This window comes from Ursus americanus, chromosome 27, assembly GCF_024610735.1.
Source record: "Ursus americanus isolate L20-20 chromosome 27, mUrsAme1.1.p, whole genome shotgun sequence".
In the NCBI taxonomy this organism is placed as follows: domain Eukaryota; kingdom Metazoa; phylum Chordata; class Mammalia; order Carnivora; family Ursidae; genus Ursus; species Ursus americanus.
The window spans coordinates 10,077,141-10,100,642 of NC_142153.1; the positions used below are offsets into that span (position 1 = coordinate 10,077,141).

At 38.7% G+C, this 23,502-nt stretch overlaps 1 protein-coding gene across 2 annotated transcripts in view; it reads right to left on the bottom strand.

Moving 5' to 3' along the window:
- Positions 1-23,502, bottom strand: part of ADAM32 (ADAM metallopeptidase domain 32) — a 145,788-nt gene that overhangs the window by 73,019 nt on the left and 49,267 nt on the right. For both annotated transcript variants that reach the window (XM_087856383.1, XM_087856381.1), the window contains exons 10-11: positions 6,832-6,913; positions 1,871-2,007 (exon numbers count right to left, since the gene is read on the bottom strand). In XM_087856383.1, the coding sequence (XP_087712509.1) occupies positions 1,871-2,007; positions 6,832-6,913 (219 nt within the window). The remainder of the gene's footprint in view (positions 1-1,870; positions 2,008-6,831; positions 6,914-23,502) is intronic.

The following is a 23,502-nucleotide window of genomic DNA, read 5'->3' on the forward strand; positions in this document are numbered from 1 at the left end:
AGAACATCCAATGGAAAAAAGAGTCTCTTCAACAAATGGTGTTGGGAAAACTAGACAGCAACATGCAGAAGAATGAAACTGGACCAGTTTCTTACACCATACACAAAAATTAATTCAAAATGGATGAAAGACCTTAATGTGAGACAGGAAACTGTGAAAATCCTGAGAACACATGCAGAAATGTCTTTGACTTAGGCCGCAGCAACTTCTTACTTGACACTCACCACAGGCAAGGGAAACAAAAGCAAAAATGAACTATTGGGATTTCATCAAGATAAAAAGCTTCTGCACAGCAAAGGAAACAATCAACAAAACTAAAAGGCAGCATATGGAATGGGAGAAGATATTTGCAAATGACATATCTGATAAAGGGTTAGTATCCAAAATCTATAAAGAATTTACTTATCAAAGTCAACACCTAAAAAATATATAACCCAGTTAAGAAATGGGCAAAAGACATGAACAGACACTGTTCCAAAAAAGACATCCAGATGGCTAACAGATGAAAAAATGCTCAACACCACTTATCATTATGGAAATGCTAATCAAAACCATGATGAGAGACCATCTCAAACCTGTCAGGATGGCTGAAATTAATAACACAAGAAACCACAGGTGTTGGCCAGAAAGAAGAGAAAGGGCAACACTCTTACACTTCTGGTGAGAATGTAAACTGGTACAGCCACTCTGGAGAACAGTATGGAGCTTCCTCAAAATGTTAAAAATGGAGATACCCTACAACCCAGCAATTGCACTTCCAGGTATTTATCCAAGGGATACAAAAATAGTGATTCAAAGGGATACATGCATCCTGAAGTTAGCAGCATTATCAACAACAGCCAAACTATGGAGAAAGCCCAAACGTCCATCAACTAATGAATGGATAAAGATGTGGTGTATATATACAATGGAATATTACTCAGCAGTCAAAAAGAATGTAATCTTGCCATTTGCAATGACTTGCATGGAGCTGGAGTATATTACACTACGTGAAATAAGTCAGTCAGAGAAAAACAAATACCCTATGACCTCACACATATGTTGAATTTAACAAACAAAACAGATGAACATATGGGAAGGGGAAAAAGAAAAGAAAGGAGAAACGGAAACAAGCTGTAAGAGACTTTTAACAATAGAGAACAAACTGAGGGTTGATGGAGGGAATGGGTGGGGGATGGGTTAGACGTGTGATTGGTATTAAGGAGAACACTTGTTATGCTGAGCACTGGGTGTTGTACGTAAGTGATCAATCACTGAATTCAACCCCAGAAACCAATATTGCAGCATATGTTAACTACCTAGAATTTTTTTAATACAACAAAAAATAAATAAATCAAAATCAAAATAATATTAAAAATGAATTACTTGTAATGAAGTTCAACAAAGCTCTGACATTTCCTGCAATAAATACTTTTGTTCCCTTAAAAAACAGAAAGTCTATTTTGTCTGATATAGCTATTGCTACTCCAGATTCTTTTTGCTTGCATTTGCATGCAATATTTTTCTCCAAAACTTCACTTTCAGTTTGTTTGTGTTTTTCTGTCATAGGCAGCATACACATGGGTCTTGTTCTTTTATCCATCCCGCCGCTCTATTTTGACATATTTTTAACAATCCTCACTATGAGATTTCGTAAAATACAGTCTCATTCCCTTGTTAATGTATCGTTGAAATTGGATTTGTTATCTTTGACTGTTCTTAATGGTACACCTCCTTCCAACTCTCTTACACTTAAAATTTCAGGTTTATATTTTATAGTACCTGGTGCATTTATGGCTAATTGGTGCTATAAGGAAACATTAAATTTTGCACTTCAAATATTTAAAACAAAACAAACATAACCAATAAATCTTACTCTTAATTAACTTACATAGCTTCTGGATTCATTATACAGATGGCTCCTGAACAATGACATTTCTTTGTGTCATCATATGATATTCCCAGACTGAGTCCAATCATCTGTGTAACAATAATGGAAAATGCCTCCAAAGTTATCTCCTTGGGGTACTACATTAACAAAAACAAATTTCAGTGAAAGACAAGTCATTGAAAGGTGATAAAAAGTAATAATTTTCTTTTTTCTATTATAATAATATTTTTTATTATATTATGTTAGTCACCATGCAGTACATCCCTGGTTTTTGATGTAAACTTCCATGATTCATTACTTGCGTATAACACCCAGTGCACCATGCAATACATGCCCTCCTTACTACCCATTACCAGCCCATCCCATTCCCCCACCCTCCTCCCCTCTGAAGCCCTCAGTTTGTTTCTCAGAGTCCATAGTCTCTATGCTTCATTCCACCTTCTGATTACACTCCCTTTCCTTATCTCTTTCTTCTCCTACCGATCTTCCTAGTTCTTATGTTCCATAGATGAGAGAAACCACATGATAATTGTCTTTCTCTGCTTGACTTATTTCACTTACCATTATCTCCTCCAGTGCCGTCCATGTTGCAGCAAATGTCGAGCAATCGTTCTTTTTGATGGCTGAGTAATATTCCATTGTATGTATGGACCACATCTTCTTTTTTTTTTTTTTTAAGATTTTATTTATTTATTTGACAGAGATAGAGACAGCCAGCGAGAGAGGGAACACAAGCAGGGGGAGTGGGAGAGGAAGAAGCCGGCTCATAGTGGAAGAGCCTGATGTGGGGCTCGATCCCATAACGCCGGGATTACGCCCTGAGCCGAAGGCAGACGCTTAACCGCTGTGCCACCCAGGCGCCTCTGGACCACATCTTCTTAATCCAGTCATCCGTTGAAGGGTATCGTGGCTCGTCCCATGATTTAGCTATTGTGGACAATGCTGCTATGAACATTGGGGTGCATATGGTCCTTCTCTTCACTACATCTGTATCTTTGGGGTAAATACCCAGTAGCGCAATTGCTGGATCATAGGGTAGCTCAATTTTTAACTTTTTAAGGGACCTCCACACTGTTTTCCAGAGTGGCTGTACCAACTTGCATTCCCACCAACAATGTAGGAGGGATCCCCATTCTCCACATCCTCTCCAACAATTGTAATTTCCTGCCTTGTCCATTTTTGCCATTCTAACTGGTGTAAGGTGGTATCTCAGTGTGGTTTTGATTTGAATTTCCCTGATGGCTAATGATTTTGAACATTTTTTCATGTGTCTGTTAGCCACTTGTATGTCTTCATTGGAAAAGTGTCTGTTCATATCTTCTGCCCATTTTATGATTTGTTTATTTGTTTCTTGTGTATTGAGTTTGAGAAGTTCTTTGTAGAATTGGATACCAGTCTTTTATCTGTAGTGTCATTTGAAATCAAACTGTCTCTCTTCGCAGATGACATGATACTCTATATGGAAAACCCAAAAGAATCCACCCCCAAACTACTAGAAGTTATAGAGTAATTCAGTAATGTGGTGGGATACAAAATCAATGCTCAGAAATCAGTTGCATTTCTATACACGAACAATGAGACTGAAGAAAGAGAAATTAGGGAATCCATTCCATTTACAAGAGCACCAAAAATCATACGTTATCTCGGAATTAACTTAACCAGAGACATAAAGGATCTATATTCTAGAAACTACAAATCACTCTTGAAAGACACTGAAGAAGACACAAAAAGATGGGAAAATATTCAATGCTCATGGATCAGAAGAATAAACATAGTTAAAATGTCTACGCTACCCAGAGCAATCTACACTTTCAATACCATCCCGATCAAAATTCCAATGACATTTTTCAAAGAACTGGAACAAACAGCCCTTAAATTTGTGTGGAACCAGAAAAGGCCCCAAATCGCCAAGGAACTGTTGAAAAGGAAAAACAAAGCTGGGGGCATCACAATGTCGGATTTCAAGTTGTACTACAAAGCTGTGATCACAAAGACAGCGTGGTACTGGCACAACATGGTACTGGCACAAAAACAGACACATAGACCAATGGAACAGAATAGAGAACCCAGAAATTGACCCTCGGCTCTTTGGGTAACTAATCTTTGACGAAGCAGGAAAACTCCAAATGGATGAAAGACCTCCATGTGAGACAGGAATCCATCGAAATCCTAGAGGAGAGCATAGGCAGCAACCTCTACGACATCAGCCACAGCAACTTTTTTCATGACACATCTCCAAAGGCAAGAGAAACAAAAGAAAAAATGAACTTGTGGTACCTCATCTAGATAAAAAGCTCTGCACAGCCAAGGAAACAGTCAAAAAAACTAAGAGGCAGCCCACGGAATGGGAGAAGATATTTGCAAATGACACTACAGATAAAAGACTGGTATCCAAGATCGACAAAGAACTTCTCAAACTCAATACACAGGAAACAAATAATCAAATCAAAAAAATGGGCAGAAGATATAAACAGACACTTTTCCAATGAAGACATATAAATGGCTAACAGACACATGAAAAAATGTTCAAAATCATTAGCCATCAGGGAATTTCAAATCAAAACCACACTGAGATACCACCTTATGCCAGTTAGAATGGCAAAAATGGACAAGGCAGGAAACAATAAATGTTGGAGAGGATGTGGAGAAAGGGGATCCCTCTTACATTGTTGGTGGGAATGGAAGTTGGTACAGCCACTCTGGAAAACAGTGTGGAGGCCCCTTAAAAAGTTAAAAATTGAGGTACCCTATGATCCAGCAATTGCACTACCGGGTATTTACCCCAAAAATACAGACGTAGTGAAGAGAAGGACCATATGCACCCCAATGTTCATAGCAGCATTGTCCACAAAGCTAAATTGTGGAAGGAGCCAAGATGCCTTTCAACAGATGACTGGATTAAGAAGATGTGGTCCGTATATACAATGGAACATTACTCAGCCATCAAAATGAACGATTTCACAACATTTGCAGCAACATGGACGGGACTGAAGGAGATAATGCTAAGCAAAATAAGTCAAGCAGAGAAAGACAATTATCATATGGTTTCACTCATTTATGGAACATAAGAAGTAGGAAGATCTGTAGGAGAAGAAAGGGAAGAAGGAAGGGGGGGTAAACAGAAGGGGGAATGAACCATGAAAGACTATGGACTCTGGGAAGCAAACTAAGGGCTTCAGAGGGGAGGGGGCTGGGGGAATGGGATAGGCTGGTGATGGGTATTAAGGAGGGCATGTATTGCATGGTGCACTGGGTGTTATACACACGTAATGAATCACTGAACTTTACATCAAAAACTAGGGATGTGCTGTCTGGTAACTAACGTAACATAATAAATAATTATTATAAAAAAAAAGGTACACACTGTGATATCTCAAAGTGGAAGTTGTTTCTCCAAGTGTTGGCCTTGAGAGGCAGCCTAATGTGGGAAAGAGATCACTGGACTTGGCAGTTGGGAGGGTTCGGGTCTATTGTGTGAGCTTGGGCAATGTACTTGTTCTCATTGCTTCTTTGTGACACAGAGATAAGAATATCTCACATGGTTGTAGTGAGGACTAAAAGATATGATGTGACTGTTATAAATTTAGTATTTGTATTTGTATTATTTTTTTAAGAGCAGTCATTAACTTCCTAATTATGAGCTATAAAGTAATGAAAATAATTTTCAATAAATCTGCAATGTTAATCACCCAACTTGTAAAGAGGATTTTATGGTTTTCAAAGTTTATATACATATGTCATTCTGTTTTATTTTCAAATAAATGAATATGAAAAAATTCAGTCTTATAAAAAACGGTTTATATTTCACTTTGGTTGGATTTAAGGAAGGTTTCATTTACGTCTTCATGAAGTTCAACATCATTGGTTGTTCTCAATACATGTTAATAGTCCTATTTGGTGTACATATGCTGAAACTATCTCCTCTGAATGTAATGTGCTAATTCATACATGTAAAAATGAGGTGATCAACAAGGATCAGGTAGGCCCTCACTAAATGCAAATGAGAATTTAAGGCTTGACTACATCATGAGCTTTAACATATAAATACATTTTGAACTAAAAAGAAGACCCTGTTGTTATTTCTTTTTTATATAATAATATTTTTTATTATATTATGTTAGTCACCATACAATACTTCCCTAGTTTTTGATGTAAAGTTCCATGATTCATTACTTGCATATAACACCCAGTGAACCATGCAATACGTGCCCTCCTTAATACCCATCACCAGCTCTATGATTTTCTTTTGAACAATATAAAGAGTTTAGGTTTTCTCTTTACCACTAGTTTGTTCCTAAGTATTTTGCTGCCTTAGACAGGCCCCATGAAAACAAATGCAAACTGACCATTCCAAATCAATACACAGAAGTGTATTAAAATATAATAAAAATAACTTGTTTTCACACACACACAAAAATGAATAGAGTGGGAAAACTGCTCAACCAATTACTTTACCATTCAATAATGCATCTAATTGTATCAATAATTTATATATATACATAAAATATTTATAAATATTATAAATTTTTAAAACAGCATAAAAGTTTCTTTTAAATATTCTTTTGGAGGTTTGTAACAGTTTAAAGTATTTTTATCATAAAATTTAATCACTTTTCATTGAAGTTATTGGTAAGACTATTTCTCCAATTTTATGTCTACAAGCAAAAATCTATTTAGGTTATAAAAACTTTTTTACAGATAATTTTTCATAATGCACTATTCTTTATATTAAGGAATGCATGTGTATTTATGATATTTTTATTCTACTTCCACTTCCAAAATAACTGCAATAGATGTTTGTTCTACAAAATTCTCCCTTTTACACACTTCAAATTTTTAATAGTAGAAAGTGTAATCTCTAAATGCAAATATAAATGTAAACTGTATAAAATTTGTTATAACGTTGAATGATTTTTAAATATATACATTTTTTTAAATAATAAGATTAAATAATTACATACCAAAGCAATTCCAGCAGAATAATGGGTAACACACATCTTTCCAGGAATTGTTGCTCCCACATAATATGGATGATCTCTATAGCTAAATAAATAAGTATATATTTACAATTAATTTTGACAATTCTAAGATAAGAATTTCTTCTAATAATTTGGCTATGGTCCATAAAATCCTAGACTGAAGCAAACTGAGGTACAAGCTCTCCATACATCCTATTGTTTCAAATTGGGAAGACATTCTTAATTAAATGAGATTAAGCATACTATATATATTTTTTTAAATATTTTATTTATTTATTTGTCAGAGACAGAGAGATAAAGAGACAGAGCACCAGCAGGGGGAGCAGCAGGCAGAGACAGAAGACTCCCTGCTGAGCAAGGAGCCAGATACAGGACTCAATCCCAGGACCCCAAGATCATGACCTGAGCTGAAGGCAGATGCTTAACTGACTGAGCCACCCAGGCATCCCAAAGCATACTATATTTCTAAAATATATTGGACCAAGTTTTTTATGGCTTTACTGTTCTCATCATATTTAGTTAGGATTACTAAAGTCTTTGATCAAAACATTTTGATCAAAAGCATTTTTTTGAGTGACAGTGAAAAATAATTTTAATATATGGATTAAAAATTTTCATGCTCATGTAGAAAAGCTTACCAGTTTCTCATAAGAATGACTTTATTGTTCTATAACTTAATATTATTATTTCTTCTTTGAGTATGGGCCCACATAAATTGTCATATAATAGCACTATTCTCAGAGATTTTTCATAAAAATTATTCCATTCAATTCTCTAATCAAGCCAATGAAATACTTATTATTATCCCCATTGAACAAATCATACATCAAATGAGAAATATAAGTAACTTTCTCAAGGTAGCACAATTAATAAGTGCTAGTGAAGTATATGAATTTAGGCAATCTGAATCCAGAGCCATACTCTCAACCACTACGATACAGACACTCCGAACATGTTCTGCCATCTTTAGAGCCCCCATCAAAACAAACATTCTAAAATGTATATAAAGGAACTTGTTTCAATTATCAATTGAAACATTCCCTCAGTTTCAAATGTACTTCACTTCACAGAGCACTGTCTCCCTACTGCCGCCTTTATTCTGTCTCTGATATTTTTTATACTTAATCCTTCCAGCACCTGTTTACAAGTATTCACTCTTAACATGCAACTTTGGCTTTTTTCCCCAATGTTTTAAGTACTGTTTACACTCGTTCTTAATCTAAGATAGTGCTACCAATAAACCGTGAAAACGCAAGGATGTTTGCTCTCACCACTGGTATTCAGCATCATACTAGAGGTCCTAGCCTATTAAATAAGGCAAAAAAAAAAAAAAGGTATATGGATTAGAAAGGAGGGAATACAGTTTTCTCTGTTTGTGGATGATGTGATTATCTACCTAGGAAATCCCACAATATATAAAAAAGGTACTAGCACTAAGTGTGTTCAGTGGGTTTGCATGTTTCAAAGCCAATGTACAAAAGTCAATCTGATTCTTATACACTAGCAATAAAATATATGAAACTAAAGTAAAACAAAACATTTACAATAGCACTAATGTTATTTAAGGGTACGAACATGCAATGAGTAGTCAATAAGACCTATAGATCTAATACAAGTATAGTAGATATAGATAACAATGTTGTATTATAATCATTAAATCTGCTAGGGCGTGATCCCAGCGTTCTGGGATCGGTCCCACATCGGGCTCCTCCGCTGGGAGCCTGCTTCTTCCTCTCTAACTCACCTGCTGTGTTCCCTCTCTCGCTGGCTGTCTCTCTGTCACATAAATAAATAAAATCTTTAAAAAAAAATCATTAAATCTGCTAAAAGGGGCGCCTGGGTGGCTCAGTCATTAAGCATCTGCCTTCGGCTCAGGGCGTGATCCCAGGGTCCTGGGATCGAGCCCCACATCGGGCTCCCTGCTCTGCTGGGAGCCTGCTTCTTCCTCTCCCACTCCCCCTGCTTGTGTTCCCTCTCTCATTGGCTGTCTCTCTCTGTCAAATAAATAAATAAAATCTTTAAAAAATAAATAAATAAATAAATAAATAAATAAATAAATAAAAATCTGCTAGGAGCCTAGAACTTTACTATTCCAAGCACTAAAGATAAATGATAAGTACATAACACGATAGATGTTCTTATTACCACTACAATGGCAATCATATAAAATATAAATGTATACCTTAACTTTACAATGTTATGTAACGTTCAAATACATTTGAATAAAAAATTTAAGATAAATAAGTAAATTAAATTTTTTTCCATTCTGTGTTCAAAAAAGAAGAAAAAATAGTACTAAAGACATGTTATTCTAGGATATAAAGCTAACATAAATGTGAGTAAGATCTGCATCCTGATAGGACACTGATATATCTGTATACTGACAGAACTGTATACTACAAAAACTGATGAAAGAAATTTAAAAAGATCTAGTAAATGAAAGAAAATATCAAGTTCGTTGAATGGAAGACTTAGTATTAATAAGCTGCCAGTTCTCCCCACACTACTGTATAGATTCTGTGCAGTTCCAATCAACATTCCAGCACGATATTTTATAGCAACTGAGAAGTTGAACCTAACAGTTATGTAGAAAGGCAAAAACTTAGAATAACCAAAACAATTTTCAAAAAGAACACATTTGGAGAACTTACACTATTTGATTTAAATGGTTTTTATAAAGCTATAGTAATCAAGGCAGTGTGTTATTCACAAAAGAATAGACCAAAAATACACTCTTACATATAAAGTTAAATTATTTGTTACAAAAGTGCAAAAGCAATTAAATGGAGAAGCTATAGTTTTTTCAAGAATTAATGCTGAATGAAGAGTTAAGATGGCAGAGGAGTAGGGGTCCCCTTTCACAGCTGGTCCCCTGAGTGGAGCTGGATAGGTACCAAATCATCCTGAAAACCCACAGAATCAGCCTGAGATGTAGGAAGATACATCTGGATCTCTACAAATGAACATCTCCAGCGCTGAGTATTAAGGTACGAAGCGGGGAACCCTGAATCCGTGCACAGATACTGGAAGATAAACGGAAGGGGGAGGGAGCCACCGCCTTCGGGCTCGGGGAAGGGGTAGCCACCTGCACTAGGAAATGGGCCGGACTCGAGGACCACACCCACGAGAGAGCAGACTGAGACCATGAGCCTGGGAACACACGTGCACCAGACTGAAAACCGGCACTCCGAGCGCCCCCAAACCATACTGAAACAGGGAGCTCGGGAGCGCACGCAGGGGCAGCTGGCAGCTGGGGGCTAGCAGTGTTAGAAACACAAAGGACAGAGATGTGCCGGCCCTGGAAGTGAGCGCTGGGACACGGGCTGTGGGGCGCACAACCGTGGACGCTGCAGGGTTTTTAGCAGCACCAACAGAAACAGAGTTAAAGAGGCCAAGAGAGCTCAGGGGAGAGCGGACTGCGATCTCTCTGTTCTGAGACAGAGGCTAGGATTTGACCACTGCTACTCTCTCAGAAGAGCCACAGAAAACCGCCAGGGAAAGCCGTCAGAGAACAAAAGCCTGGAAATACCAGCTCACATTGTGCCAATCCCTATCTCCCCTTGCAGGGGACAGGGAGACTCTACCCAAACAGGGTTCCCTGAGTATCAGTGCAGCAGGCCCCTCCCCCAGAAGGCAGGCTGAAAAATCAAGAAGCCCACATCCCCTAAGGTCCCTATAAAACAAGAGCACGCTGCCTGGGTCCTGGTCAATAACTTGGGCTCTGGGCAACCCCGCAACCTCTCCTCAGCAGAATGACGGGAAGGAGAAATCCCCCCCAGCAAAGAAAAGATAATGAGTCTGTGGCCTCTGCCACAGAACTGATGGATATGGACATAACCAAATTATCAGAAATGGAGTTCAGAGTAACAATGGTCAAGATGAGGTGTAGACTTGAAAAAAATATTAACGAAAATATTAGCGAGAACATAGAATCTCTAAGGGCGGAAATGAGAGCGATCTGGCAGAAATTAAAAATGCTATGAATCAAATGCAGGCAAAACTAGATGCTCTGACGGCCAGGGTAAATGAGGCAGAAGAACAAATTAGTGAACTGGAGGATGGGATGGTAGGAGAGAAAGCTAAAACAGAAACTTGGCTCAAAAGATCCAATCTCAAGAATGTAGGTTACGGGAGATTACTGACTCAATGAACCGTTCCAATGTCAGAATCATTGGCATCCCTGAGGGGGTGGAGAAAGAGAGAGCTCTAGAAGAGATATTTGAACAAATTGTAGCTGAAAACTTCTCTAAACTTCCCTAATCTAGCAAAAGAAACAAGCATTCGTGTCCAAGAGGCAGAGAGGACCCCTCCCAAATTCAACCACAACAAACCAACACCACGTCACGTCATAGTGCATTTCGCAAATATTAGATCCAAGGATACAGTATTGAAAGCGGCCAGAGCAAAGAAATTTCTCACGTACAAAGGCAAAAATATCAGGATTACGTCCAACCTGTCCACACAGACCTGGAATGAGAGGAAGGGTTGGCAGGGGATTTTGAAAGCTCTATCTGAGAAAAACATGCAGCCAAGGATCCTGTACCCAGCAAGGCTGTCATTCAGAATTGATGGAGAGATAAGGACCTTCCAGAATCACCAGACACTGACCAATTTCGTAACCACAAAACCAGCCCTACAGGAGATATGAAGGGGGGGGTTCTATAAAAGTAAAAAGGCCCCAAGACTGATACAGAACAGAAAGTTACAATCTATAGAAACAAAGACTTTACAGGCAACATGACATCATTAAAATCATATCTCTCAATAATCACTCTCAATGTGAATGGCCTAAATGCTCCCATAAATGCCACAGGGTTGCAGACTGGATAAAAAGACATGACCCATCCATTTGCTGTCTACAAGAGACTCATCTTGAACCTAACGATACATCCAGACTGAAAGTGAAGGGATGCGAAACCATTTTACATGCCAATGGACCTCAAAAGAAAGCTGGAGTAGCAATTCTCATATCAGACAGATTGGGTTTTAAACTAAAGACTGTAGTTAGAGATACAGAAGGACACTAAATTATTCTTAAAGGATGTATCCAACAAGTGGATATGACAATTATAAATATCTACGCCCCCAACAGGGGAGCAGCAAGATACACAAGCCAACTCTTAACCAGAATAAAGAGACATACAGATAAAAATACACTAATAGTAGGGGACCTCAACACTCCACTACCAGCTATAGACAGATCACCTAAGCAGAAAATCAACAAAGAAACAAGAGCTTTGAATGCCATACTAGACCAGATAGACCTCGTAGATATATATAGAACACTACACCCCAGAACAACAGAATACTCATTCCTTTCGAATGCATATGGAAAGTTCTCCAGAAGAGATCATATGCTGAGTCACAAAACAGGTCTCAACCGATACCAAAAGAATGAAATTTTTCCCTGCATATTCTCAGACCACAATGCTTTGAAATTAGAACTCAATCACAAGGAAAAATTTGGAAGAAACTCAAACACTTGGAAACTAAGAACCATCCTACTCAAGAACGATTCGATAAACCAGGAAATTAAAAATCAATTTAAACAACTTATGGAGACCAGCGAGAATGAAAAAACAATGGTCCAAAACCTATGGGACACTGCAAAGGCAGTCCTAAGGGGAAAATACATAGCCATCCAAGCCTCACTCAAAAAGAAAAGAAAAATCTAAAATGCAGCTTTTATATTCTTACCTCAAGACGCTGGAGCTGGAAGAGAAGAACAGGCCTAACCCTTGCACGAGAAAGCAGCTGATCAAGATTAGAGCAGAGATCAATGAACTAGAAACCAGGAGCACAGTAGAGCAGATCGACAGAACTAGAAGCTGGTTCTTTGAAAGAATAAATAAGACCGATAAGCCACTGGCAAGACTTTTTCAAATGAATAGAGAAAGGACCCAAATTAATAAAATTATGAATGAAAGGGGAGAGGTCACAACCAACACCAATGAAAGAGGAAGGATCATTAGAAACTTTTATCAACAGCTTTATGCCAATAAATTAAACAACTGGAAGAAATGGTTGCCTTCCTGGAAACCTATAAATTACCAAGACTGACACAGGAAGAAACTGATTTTTTAAACAGGCCAATTAATTATGAAGAGATTGAAGCAGTGATCAAAAACCTCCCCAAAAACAAGAGTTCAGGGCCTGATGGATTCCCCGGGAATTCTACCAAACATTCAAAGAAGAAATAATACCTCTTCTCCTGAAGCTGTTTCAAAAAATAGAAACAGAAGGAAAACTACCAAACTCATTCTATGAGGCCAATATTACCTTGATCCCTAAACCAGGCAAAGACCCCATCAAAAAGGAGAATTACAAACCAATTTCCCTGATGAATATGGATGCCAAAATTCTCAACAAGATTCTAGCTAATAGGATCCAACAGTACATTAAAAGGATTATCCATCATGATCAAGTGGGATTCATCCCTGGGATGCAAGGGTGGTTCAACATTCGCAAATCGATCACTGTGATAGATCATATCAACAACAAAAGAGTCAAGAACCATATGATCCTCTCAATTGATGCAGAAAAAACATTTGACAAAATACAGCACCCTTTCCTGATTAAAACACTTCAGAGTGTAGGGCTAGAGGGTACATTCCTCAATTTCATAAAAACCATCTATGAAAAGCCTACAGCGAATATCATTCTCAATGGGGAAAAGCTGAAAGCCTTTCCCTTAAGATCAGGAACACGACAAGGATGCCCACTCTCGCCACTATTATTCAACATAGTACTAGAAGTCCTTGCAACAGCAATCAGACAACAAAAAGGGATAAAAGGTATCCAAATTGGCAAAGAAGTCAAATGTCTCTCTTCGCAGATGACATGATGCTCTATATGGAAAACCCAAAAGAATCCACTCCCAAACTACTAGAAGTTATAGAGTAATTCAGTAATGTGGCGGGATACAAAATCGATGCTCAGAAATCAGTTGCATTTCTATACACGAACAATGAGACTGAAGAAAGAGAAATTAGGGAATCCATTCCATTTACAAGAGCACCAAAAATCATACGTTATCTCGGAATTAACTTAACCAGAGATGTAAAGGATCTACAAATCACTCTTGAAAGACATTGAAGAAGACACCAATGGAAAATATTCCATGCTCATGGATCGGAAGAATTAACATAGTTAAAATGTCTATGCTACCCAGAGCAATCTACACTTTCAATGCCATCCCAGTCAAAATACCAATGACATTTTTCAAAGAACTGGAACAAACAGCCCTTAAATTTGTGTGGAACCAGAAAAGGCCCTGAATCAGCAAGAAATTGTTGAAAAGGAAAAACAGAGCTGGGAGCATCACATTGCTGGATTTCAAGCTGTACTACAGAGCTTGGTTCTGGCACAAAAACAGTCACAAAGACCAATGGAACAGAATAGAGAACCCAGAAATGGACCCTCGGCTCTTTGGGTAACTAATCTTTGACGAAGCAGGAAAAAACATCCAGTGGAAAAAAGACAGTCTCTTCCATAAATGGTGCTGGAAAAAATGGACAGCTATATGCAAAAGAATGAAACTTGACCACTCTCTCACACCATACACAAAGGTAAACTCCAAATGGATGAAAGACCTCCATGTGAGACAGAAATCCATCAAAATCCTAGAGGAGAGCATAGGCAGCAACCTCTACGACATCAGCCACCGTAACCTTTTTCATGACACATCTCCAAAGGCAAGAGAAACAAAAGAAAAAATGAATTTGTGGGACTTCATCAAGATAAAAAGCTCTGCACAGCCAAGGAAACAGTCAAAAAAACTAAGAGGCAGCCCACAGAATGGGAGAAGATATTTGCAAATGACACTACAGATAAAAGACTGGTATCCAAGATCTACAGAGCTTCTCAAACTCAATACAGAAGAAACAAATAAACAAATCATAAAATGGGCAGAAGATATGAATAGACACTTTTCCAATGAAGACATACAAATGGCTAACAGACACATGAAAAAATGTTCAAAATCATTAGCCATCAGGGAAATTCAAATCAAAACCACACTGAGATACCACCTTACGCCAGTTAGAATGGCAAAATGGACAAGGCAGGAAACAACAATTGCTGGAGAGGATGTGGAGAATGGGGATCCCTCCTACATTGTTGGTGGGAATGCAAGTTGGTACAGCCACTCTGGAAAACAGTGTGGAGGTCCCTTAAAAAATTGAGCTACCCTATGATCCAGCAATTGCGCTACTGGGTATTTACCCCAAAGATACAGATGTAGTGAAGAGAAGGACCATATGCACCCCAATGTTCATAGCAGCACTGTCCACAATAATTAAATCATGGGACAAGCCACGATTCCCTTCAACGGATGACTGGATTAAGAAGATGTGGTGCATACATACAATGGAATATTACTCAGCCATCAAAAAGAACGATTGCTCAACATTTGCTACAACATGGACGGCACTGGAGGATATAATGCTAAGCGAAATAAGTCAAGCAGAGAAAGACAATTATCATATGGTTTCACTCATTTATGGAACATAAGAAGTAGGAAGATCAGTAGGAGAAGAAAGGGAAGAAGAAAGGGGGGGGTAAACAGAAGGGGGAATGAACCATGAGACACTATGGACTCTGGGAAACAAACTGGGGGCTTCGGCGGGGGGGAATGGGATAGGCTGGTGATGGGTAGTAAGGAGGGCACATATTGCATGGTGCACTGGGTGTTATACGCAACTAATGAATCATCGAACTTTACATCAGAAACCAGGGATGTACTGTATGGTGACTAACATAATATAATAAAAAAACATAAAAAAAAAGAAAAAAAAACTAGGGATGTATTGTATGGTGACTAACATAATAAAAATATTATTAATTAAAAATTATTGCTGAATAATTAATTATTCATATGGGAAAAATGGCTTCCTCTATACCTCATAGCATACACAATAATTAACTCTAAATAAGAAAAACTTAAAACTCTAAGGCTTCTAGCAAAAGATATAGAAGAGAAATCTGTAAATTTGGGTGAGGCAAAGATATTTTTTGGTACAACATCAAAATACAATTCATAAAATAAAAAATTGATAATGAATTCATCAAAATCTGCTTTTTAAAATATACTGTTAAGAAAATGAAAAGACAACCCACAGCCAGAAAATATTGCGAAATCATATATATTATAAAGGACATGTATGTGAATGCTTAAAGAACACTTAATAGGAAGAGCTCGTCCAAGATGGCAACATAGGAAAATTCTGATCTTTCCTCCTCCATAGACATACCAAACCTATACCTAGTTATAGAGCAATTCCTCCTGAAAAAGAACTTACAGCTAACTGAACAGCTTCTGTACAACAAAAGATAGACAAGACAGAAGGAGACATGGTAATGAAGAGAACCCCCACTCCAACACTGTGAATGGCAGTGAGGAGGGATAGTACTGAGAGACCAGGAGCAGATTCATCTGCCCTGGGGAACAGGAAAAACAAGAAAACAAAAAACAAACAAACAAACAAACAAAAAACTGTGGAAATAGAGCAACTAGTACATAAAAGAGCCAGCTCTAGAAACCCACCAAACGTCAGGGGACTGCTGGAACTCTCTGCAGGTCAGAGGAGCTAGCGAGTGCAATGGTTTACACTCTGCCTACAACTTGATAGTGTATATGGAAGCGGGGTCTGGGAGCCATAGCCAAATTGCAAGCACCAGGCTCCTAGCCCACACCACCCCTAGATGCCCTGAGACACAGAAAAAAAGCCAGGGTTTAAAAGAACAACTAGTATATAAAAGATCCCGCCCTAGAACTCAGCCAAACTGCAGGGATCGGGGGTAGGAGGGAGCTGGTAGAACTCTCTCCAAGGGAGCTGGCAAATGCAACAGTTTATTTTCCTCTTCTACCTTGATAATGTGAATGGGAGCAAGGTACAGATGCCCCGGCTGGTTTACCACCTCAGTGAGCCCTGTGCCCCTGATCCTACCAGCCCCACTGGGATGCCCTGGTCAGTGCTCACTGCAGCTCTAGCTGTCATGCCAAGGTGACACACATACAAAGCCACCTCAGGACAATCCAGGCCCACACCACTGCAGCTTCTGACAGCTTGCTAGGGCACCCCCAATGCAGAACACTCCAGGACCTTCAACTGACACCTGCTTCAGCTCCAGTCACCCCAACAGGGTGCCCCATGCCTATAGTACCCCAAAAACCTCCAGGCCATGCCCACCTTGGTTCCAGCTGCCCACCAAGGCACCTCTGCTCTGAGCACCCCAGGATATCCACTTCAGCTTCAGCTGTCCTGCCAGGGCACTCTTTGCATGCAGAGCCCAAGGAAGGACCACACCAACCCATGCCCACTTCAGCTTTACCTGTCCTACAAGGTGCCTGCTGCTGAAGAGCCCCAGGATCACCCAGCCCATGTCATTTCAGCTTCAGCTGTCCTGCCAGGGTGCCCTCTGCACAGAACACCCCAGAACCCTCTGTTCTGCACCCCATCATGGCTCCAGCAGTCCAGCCTCGGCATCCTCTGAGCAGAGAGTCCCAGAACACCATGGCTTGCATCTACTTCAGCTACAGCTATCCTGTCAGGACACCCTTTATGTTGAAAGCCCAGGGACCACCCTAGCCTATGTCCACATCAATTTTAGCTGTCCTGCTAGGAGGCCCTCAGAATGTAGAGGCCCAGAATACCCTGGCCTGCATGCACTTCAACTTCAGCTGTCCTGTCAAAGTGTCCACTGCGCAGAAAGCCGTGGAACCCATCAGCTCGCAATCACTGCAGATTCAGCTGTCCTATCAGGATAGCTAGCCTCTGTGTGTAGAGCCTCAGACCACTGTGGCCCACACCCACACTTTAGCCCTGGCCATCCCACCAGAGCAAGCCTAGCACAGAGTGCACCGTGGCCCCCAGCCCACTTCATCTACAGCTCCAGCCAGCCAGCAAAAGTCAACAAGGGAAGTCTACACAAGGGATGAATATAAACAAGACCATTCCTTCAAGTTTAGGAAAGGTAGCTTTTCTAATTAATAGAAACAAATGGAAATTCAAGAAAAATGGGGATACAGAAGAATTTCTCCAAAAGAAAGAAAAAGACATCAGAAAAATAACTAATGAAAAAGAGATAAGCAATATGCCTCATAAAGAATTTAAAGATGCTCACTGGGCTGGTCAGAAAAAGTGGAAAAACTCAGTGAGACCTTCAATAAGAAGAAAATATTTTTTAAAAACCATCTGACTTAAAGAATACAATAACTAAAAGACAAATATGCTAAAGAGAATCAACAGTAGATTAGTAGCTGCAGAAGAATGGATCAGAAATCTGGAAGACAGGGTCATGGAAAGCACTCAAGCTGAACAGCACAAAGAAAAAGCCATTTTTAAAAAGTGAAAATAGGTTACGGGACCCACTGGACAACATCAGGCAAACAAATATTCCCTTTATCATTAGGATCCAAGAAGAAAAATAGAGAAAGGAGCAGAAAACTTATTTGAAATAATAGGTTGGGGGGCACCTGGGTGGCTCAGTTGGTTAGGCATCTGCCTTCAGCTCAGGTCATGATCCCAAGATCCTGAGATCAAGTCCTGCGTCAGGCACCCTGCTCAGTGGGGAGCCTGCTTCTCCCACTCCCCTGCTTGTGCTCTCTCACTCTCTTGTGCGCGCTCTCTCTCTCTTTCTCTTTTTCTCTCTCTTGAGCTCTCAAATAAATAAAATCTTAAAAAAAAAAAAAGAAGAAGAAGAATAGGTGGGGTTCCTCGGTGGCTCAGTCAGTTAAGTGTCTGCCTTTGGCTTAGGTCATGATCTCAAGGTCCTGGGATCAAGCCCAACATTGAGCTCTCTGCTCAGCGGGGAGTCTGCTTCTCCCTCTTTGCTCTTCCCCAACCCCTCTCTCAAGTAAATAAATAAAATCTTAAAAAATAATAATAATAGGTAAAAACTTCCCCAACTTCGGGAAGGCAATAGACAAGCAGGTTCAGGAAGTGCAGAGAGTTCCAAACAAGATGAACCCAAGAAGGTCCACACCACAAAACATAACAATTAAAATGTCAAAAGTTAAAGACAGAGAATTTTAAAAGCAATAAGAAAGAAGCAACTACTTACATACAAGGAAAACCCCACAAGATCATCAGCTGATTTTTCAGCAGAAACTGTAGGCCAGAAGAGAGTGGCATGATATATTCAAAGTGCTGAAAGGAAAAAACCTACAGCCAAGAATACTCTACTGGCAGGGTTATCATTCAGAATTGAAAGAGAGATAAAGAATTTACCATTCGAACAAAAGTTAAAGGATTTTATCACCACTAAACCTCCTTACAAAATGTTAAAGGGACTTTTGTAAGCGAAAAAAAAAAAGCCATGATTAGAAGCAAATTATGAGTTAAAAGATACAAAGCATGACAACATATATATAAAATGTGAAGGAGGGAGTAAAAAACAAAAAGACGATAAACTTTAAATACAGACTGTTATACACTTAGGATGTTATATGTGAACATCGTGGCAACCACAGACCCAAAACCTATAATAGATACACATAAAATAAAGAAAGCCAAACATAACACTACATAAAGTCATCAATCACAAGGAAACAGATAAAGAGAAGAAAGCTACAGAGAACAACAAAAACAACCAGAAAACACTTAAAATTGCAAAAGTATATACCTATCAATAATTACTTTAATGCTCCAATCAAGACACAGGGTAGCAAAATGGGTAACAAGAACCATCATTTGCTACCTATGAGACTCTTACTTTAGGCCTAAAGACACATACATACTGAAAGTGAAGGGATGAAAAAAGATATTCCATGCAAATGAAAGTGGGGGAGAAAAAGTCAGGGTAGCAATTCCTATACTGGACAAAATAGACTTTAAAACAAAGACTGTAAAAAGAGACAAAGAAAGGCATTACATAATGATAGAAGGAATCAGTCCAACAAGAGAATATTACAAATATCTATGCACCCAACACTGGAATACCTAAGTATATGAAGAAAACATTAGCCAATATAAAGGGAGAAACTGACAGTAATGCAAATATAGCAGGGGACTTTAATACCCTATTTACATCTATTAATAGATCATCCACATATAAAATCAATAAGGAAACAGTATCTTTGAACAACACATTAAACCTGATGGACCTAACAAATATATATATATAGCACATTCCATACAAAAACAGCAGAATATACATTCTTTCAAGTGCACATGGAACATGCTCCAGGATAGGTCATGGTAGGTCATAAAATAAGGTCTCGACAAATTTAAGAAGACTGAAATTATATCATTCATCTTTTCTGACCACAACAATATGAAACTAGAAATCAATTACAAGAAAAAAAAACTATAAAAACCAAACCTGTGGAGACTAAATAACATGCTACTAAACAACCAATAGGTCAACAAATAAATCAAAGAGGAAATTTTAAAAAATGCACAGATGAAAATGAAAACACAATGGTCCAAAATCATTCTTCAATTTTTCCCAAGTACAGTATTCTTAATTAACATTTTTTTTCTGTCAGTACTTCAAATATATCATGCAACTCCCTCCTGGCATGGAAAGTTTCTGATGAAAAATCTGCAAATAGTGTTATGGGCTTCCTTTATATGCAACAATTCGTGGGGTTGTTTTTTTTTTTTTTTCCTTTTTGCATTTAAGATTCCCTCCTCTTTAACTTTTCACAATTTGATATTAATATGTCTTGGTTTGAGTCCCTTTGGCTTTGTCTTACTTGGCACTCTCTGGAATTCCTGGATCTGAATGCCTCTTTCCTTCCCCAGGTTAGGGAAATTTCCAGCCATTATTTGTTCACCAAAGTTTTCTACTCCTTTCTCCTTTCTCCTGCTGATATGCCTGTAATATGAATATTGGTCTGTTTGATGTTCTCCCACAAGTCCCTTACGCTATTTTTGCTCTTCTTCTCTTTTTCTACTTGCTGCTCTGACTGGGTGAGCTTTGAGTTTACTGACCCTTTCTTCCACTTCATCTAGTATGCTGTTGAACCTATTGTATTTTTCCATTCAGTTATTTTATTTTTAGCTCTGTGACTTCTATTTTGTATTTCTTACATTTTCTCTTTATTGAAATTCTCACCTTTTCCATACAATCCTGAGCTCAAAGATCATCTTTAAGACCATTATTTAGAGCTTTTTATTTGGTAAATCACTTATATCCATTTCATTACAATCTTTTTTTTGAAGTTTTATCTTGGGTCTTTCATTTGCAACATATTCCTGTTTTCCACTTTCTTTGACTTTGTGTTAGTTTCTGTGCATTAGATAAATCAGTTATCTCTCAGTCTTAAAGGAGTGGCCTTGTATAGAATGCAATGTTATCGTTTAACCTTGTCCTTCCTCTCTCAAACATCTGAGATGTTCAAGCAGGGTACTTTATTTTTGGAGGGACCCACTAGATGATGGTGTGCCAAGACCTCTCTCTGCCCCAAATGGGAGGGTCTCAGTCAGCATCTAGATTCAAGCTGATTGGAAGCCAGACACAAAGGCAGAAGTCTTTAACATATGCAAACATACCTCTTTCAGGGGAACACTGGGAGACTGGCATTTTGTTCTATTCCTACTATGCTGAGCCCTGGGGTGACAGCCAGTTAAGAACCATTTCTTTGTTAGCACCCTTTCACCCTATGAACACAAGCCCCACTGGCCATCAAAGCCAGAGTATCAAGGGATGTATCTTCTGGTAGCAGCCTCTAAGTTTAGGGCACCAGATATGTGCACAAGCTCCTTTCTTAGAGATGCCAAAGACCTCGGGGAAGACAGAGGAAGGGCATGAAGTTGGCACCTGCTGGCCTCCCCAGTCTCTGAAGAGGATTATAGTCAGCCTCTAGATGTTTGTTTAACTCAATGTGCATTTAACTATGTGGCCGTCAGGCCAGAGCTATGAAGATAACAAATAGGCCTCTTTCACAGAACGACTGGGGGTACATTTCAGTTTCCTATCTCTGTACTGTGCCCTGCGGGGTGTAGCCAGTCAAGAACTATTTCTCTATTAGCTATAGTCCTATAGGACCCATGGAAGTAAGCCCCACTGACCATCTGGTGATCCAACAGATATTCCTTGGGCAATAGCCACAAAACTGGCACCAGATGAGTGCACAAGGTCTTTCTGGAGATTCCAGCAACCTAGAGTAATGCAGAAGGAAAGCACAAAGATGGCAACTACTGGTAATTCATTAGGCCCTTAGATGTGTGTTAAATTCCCTCTTTCACAGAAAGACTGGGCATTTCTGTCCACTACCTGTGTTCTAGGCCCTGTGGGGTAACCTCAGAGTCTGATGAGCCCTTAATAACTGTTTCCCAATTCTCTATAGCTGTGGATCTTATGATGCAAGCTCTATTGGCTTTCAAGTCTAGATGTTTTGTGGGCTTTCCTCTCAGGTGCAGGTCTTAAAAGCTGGGTTGTTAGATGTGGGGTTTAAGCCATTAGTTCCTCAGAGAGAAGCTCAGAGTTATGAGTTCCCCCAAATTCTGAGTAACCATTTATGGTGAGATTGTGTCTCAGCCTCTCCTCCCTGTTTCAACATGGTTTTTTTTCTTGTCCATATGCAGCTTAGTTTTTTTTTCTCAGAAAAAAAAATATTTCCAGATTGAGTGTATCTATTTCTTGATTTGCATTCCTCTAATGATTCGTAATGACAAAGATTTCTTAATGTGCTTATTGGACACTTGTATATCTTATCTGGAGAAATGTCTATTTAAGTCCTTTGCCCATTTTTAATAAGACTGTCTTTTTGCTGTTATATTGTTTGAGTTCCTTATGTATTCTGGATATTAAACACTTGCCAGATAAATGATTTGAAAATTTCTTCTCCTATTCCATAGGTTGCCTTTTCATTCTGTTCTTTTTTTATTCAAGCGTAACTAACATACAGTCTTGTATTAGGTTCAGGTGTACAATATAATGCCTCAACAATTCTATACATTTCTTAGTGCTCATCAAGATAACTGTACTCTTAATCCCCTTTATCTGTTTCACCTAGCTACCCACCCACTTCCTCTCTGGCAGCCACCAGTTTGTTCTCTGAATTTAAATGTCCAGTTTTTAATCTCCTTTTTCTTTGTTCATTTTTGTTTTGTTTCTTAAATTCCACATATAAGTGAAATCATATGGAATTTATCCCTCTCCATCTGACTTATTTAACTTAGCATTTTACTCTCTAGGTTGATCCATGTTGTTGCAAATGGCAAGATTTCATTCTTTTTGATAGCTGAATAATATTCTATTGTGTATATATACCACTTCTTCTTTACCCATTCATCTATCAATGGACACTTGGGTTGCTTCCATTATCTTGGCTATTGTAAGTAATGCTACAATACACATAGGGGTACATATACCTTTTTGAATTAGTGTTTTTGTTTTGAGTAAATATCAAATAGTGAAATTACTGAATCATATGGCATTCTTTTTTTAATTTTTTGAGAAAACTTCATACTGTTTTTCACAGCAGATCCAACAGTTTGCATTCCCACCAACAGTGTATAAGGGTTCCTTTTTCTCCACATCTTTACCAACATTTGTTGAGAGACAGTGTGTGATGGGGTGGAGAAGCAGAGAGACAGAATCTTAAGCAGGCTTCATGCCCAGTGCAGAGCCCAATGTAGGACTCAATCTCACAACCCTGAGATCATGACCTGAGCCCAAATCAAGAGTCTGATGCTTAACTGA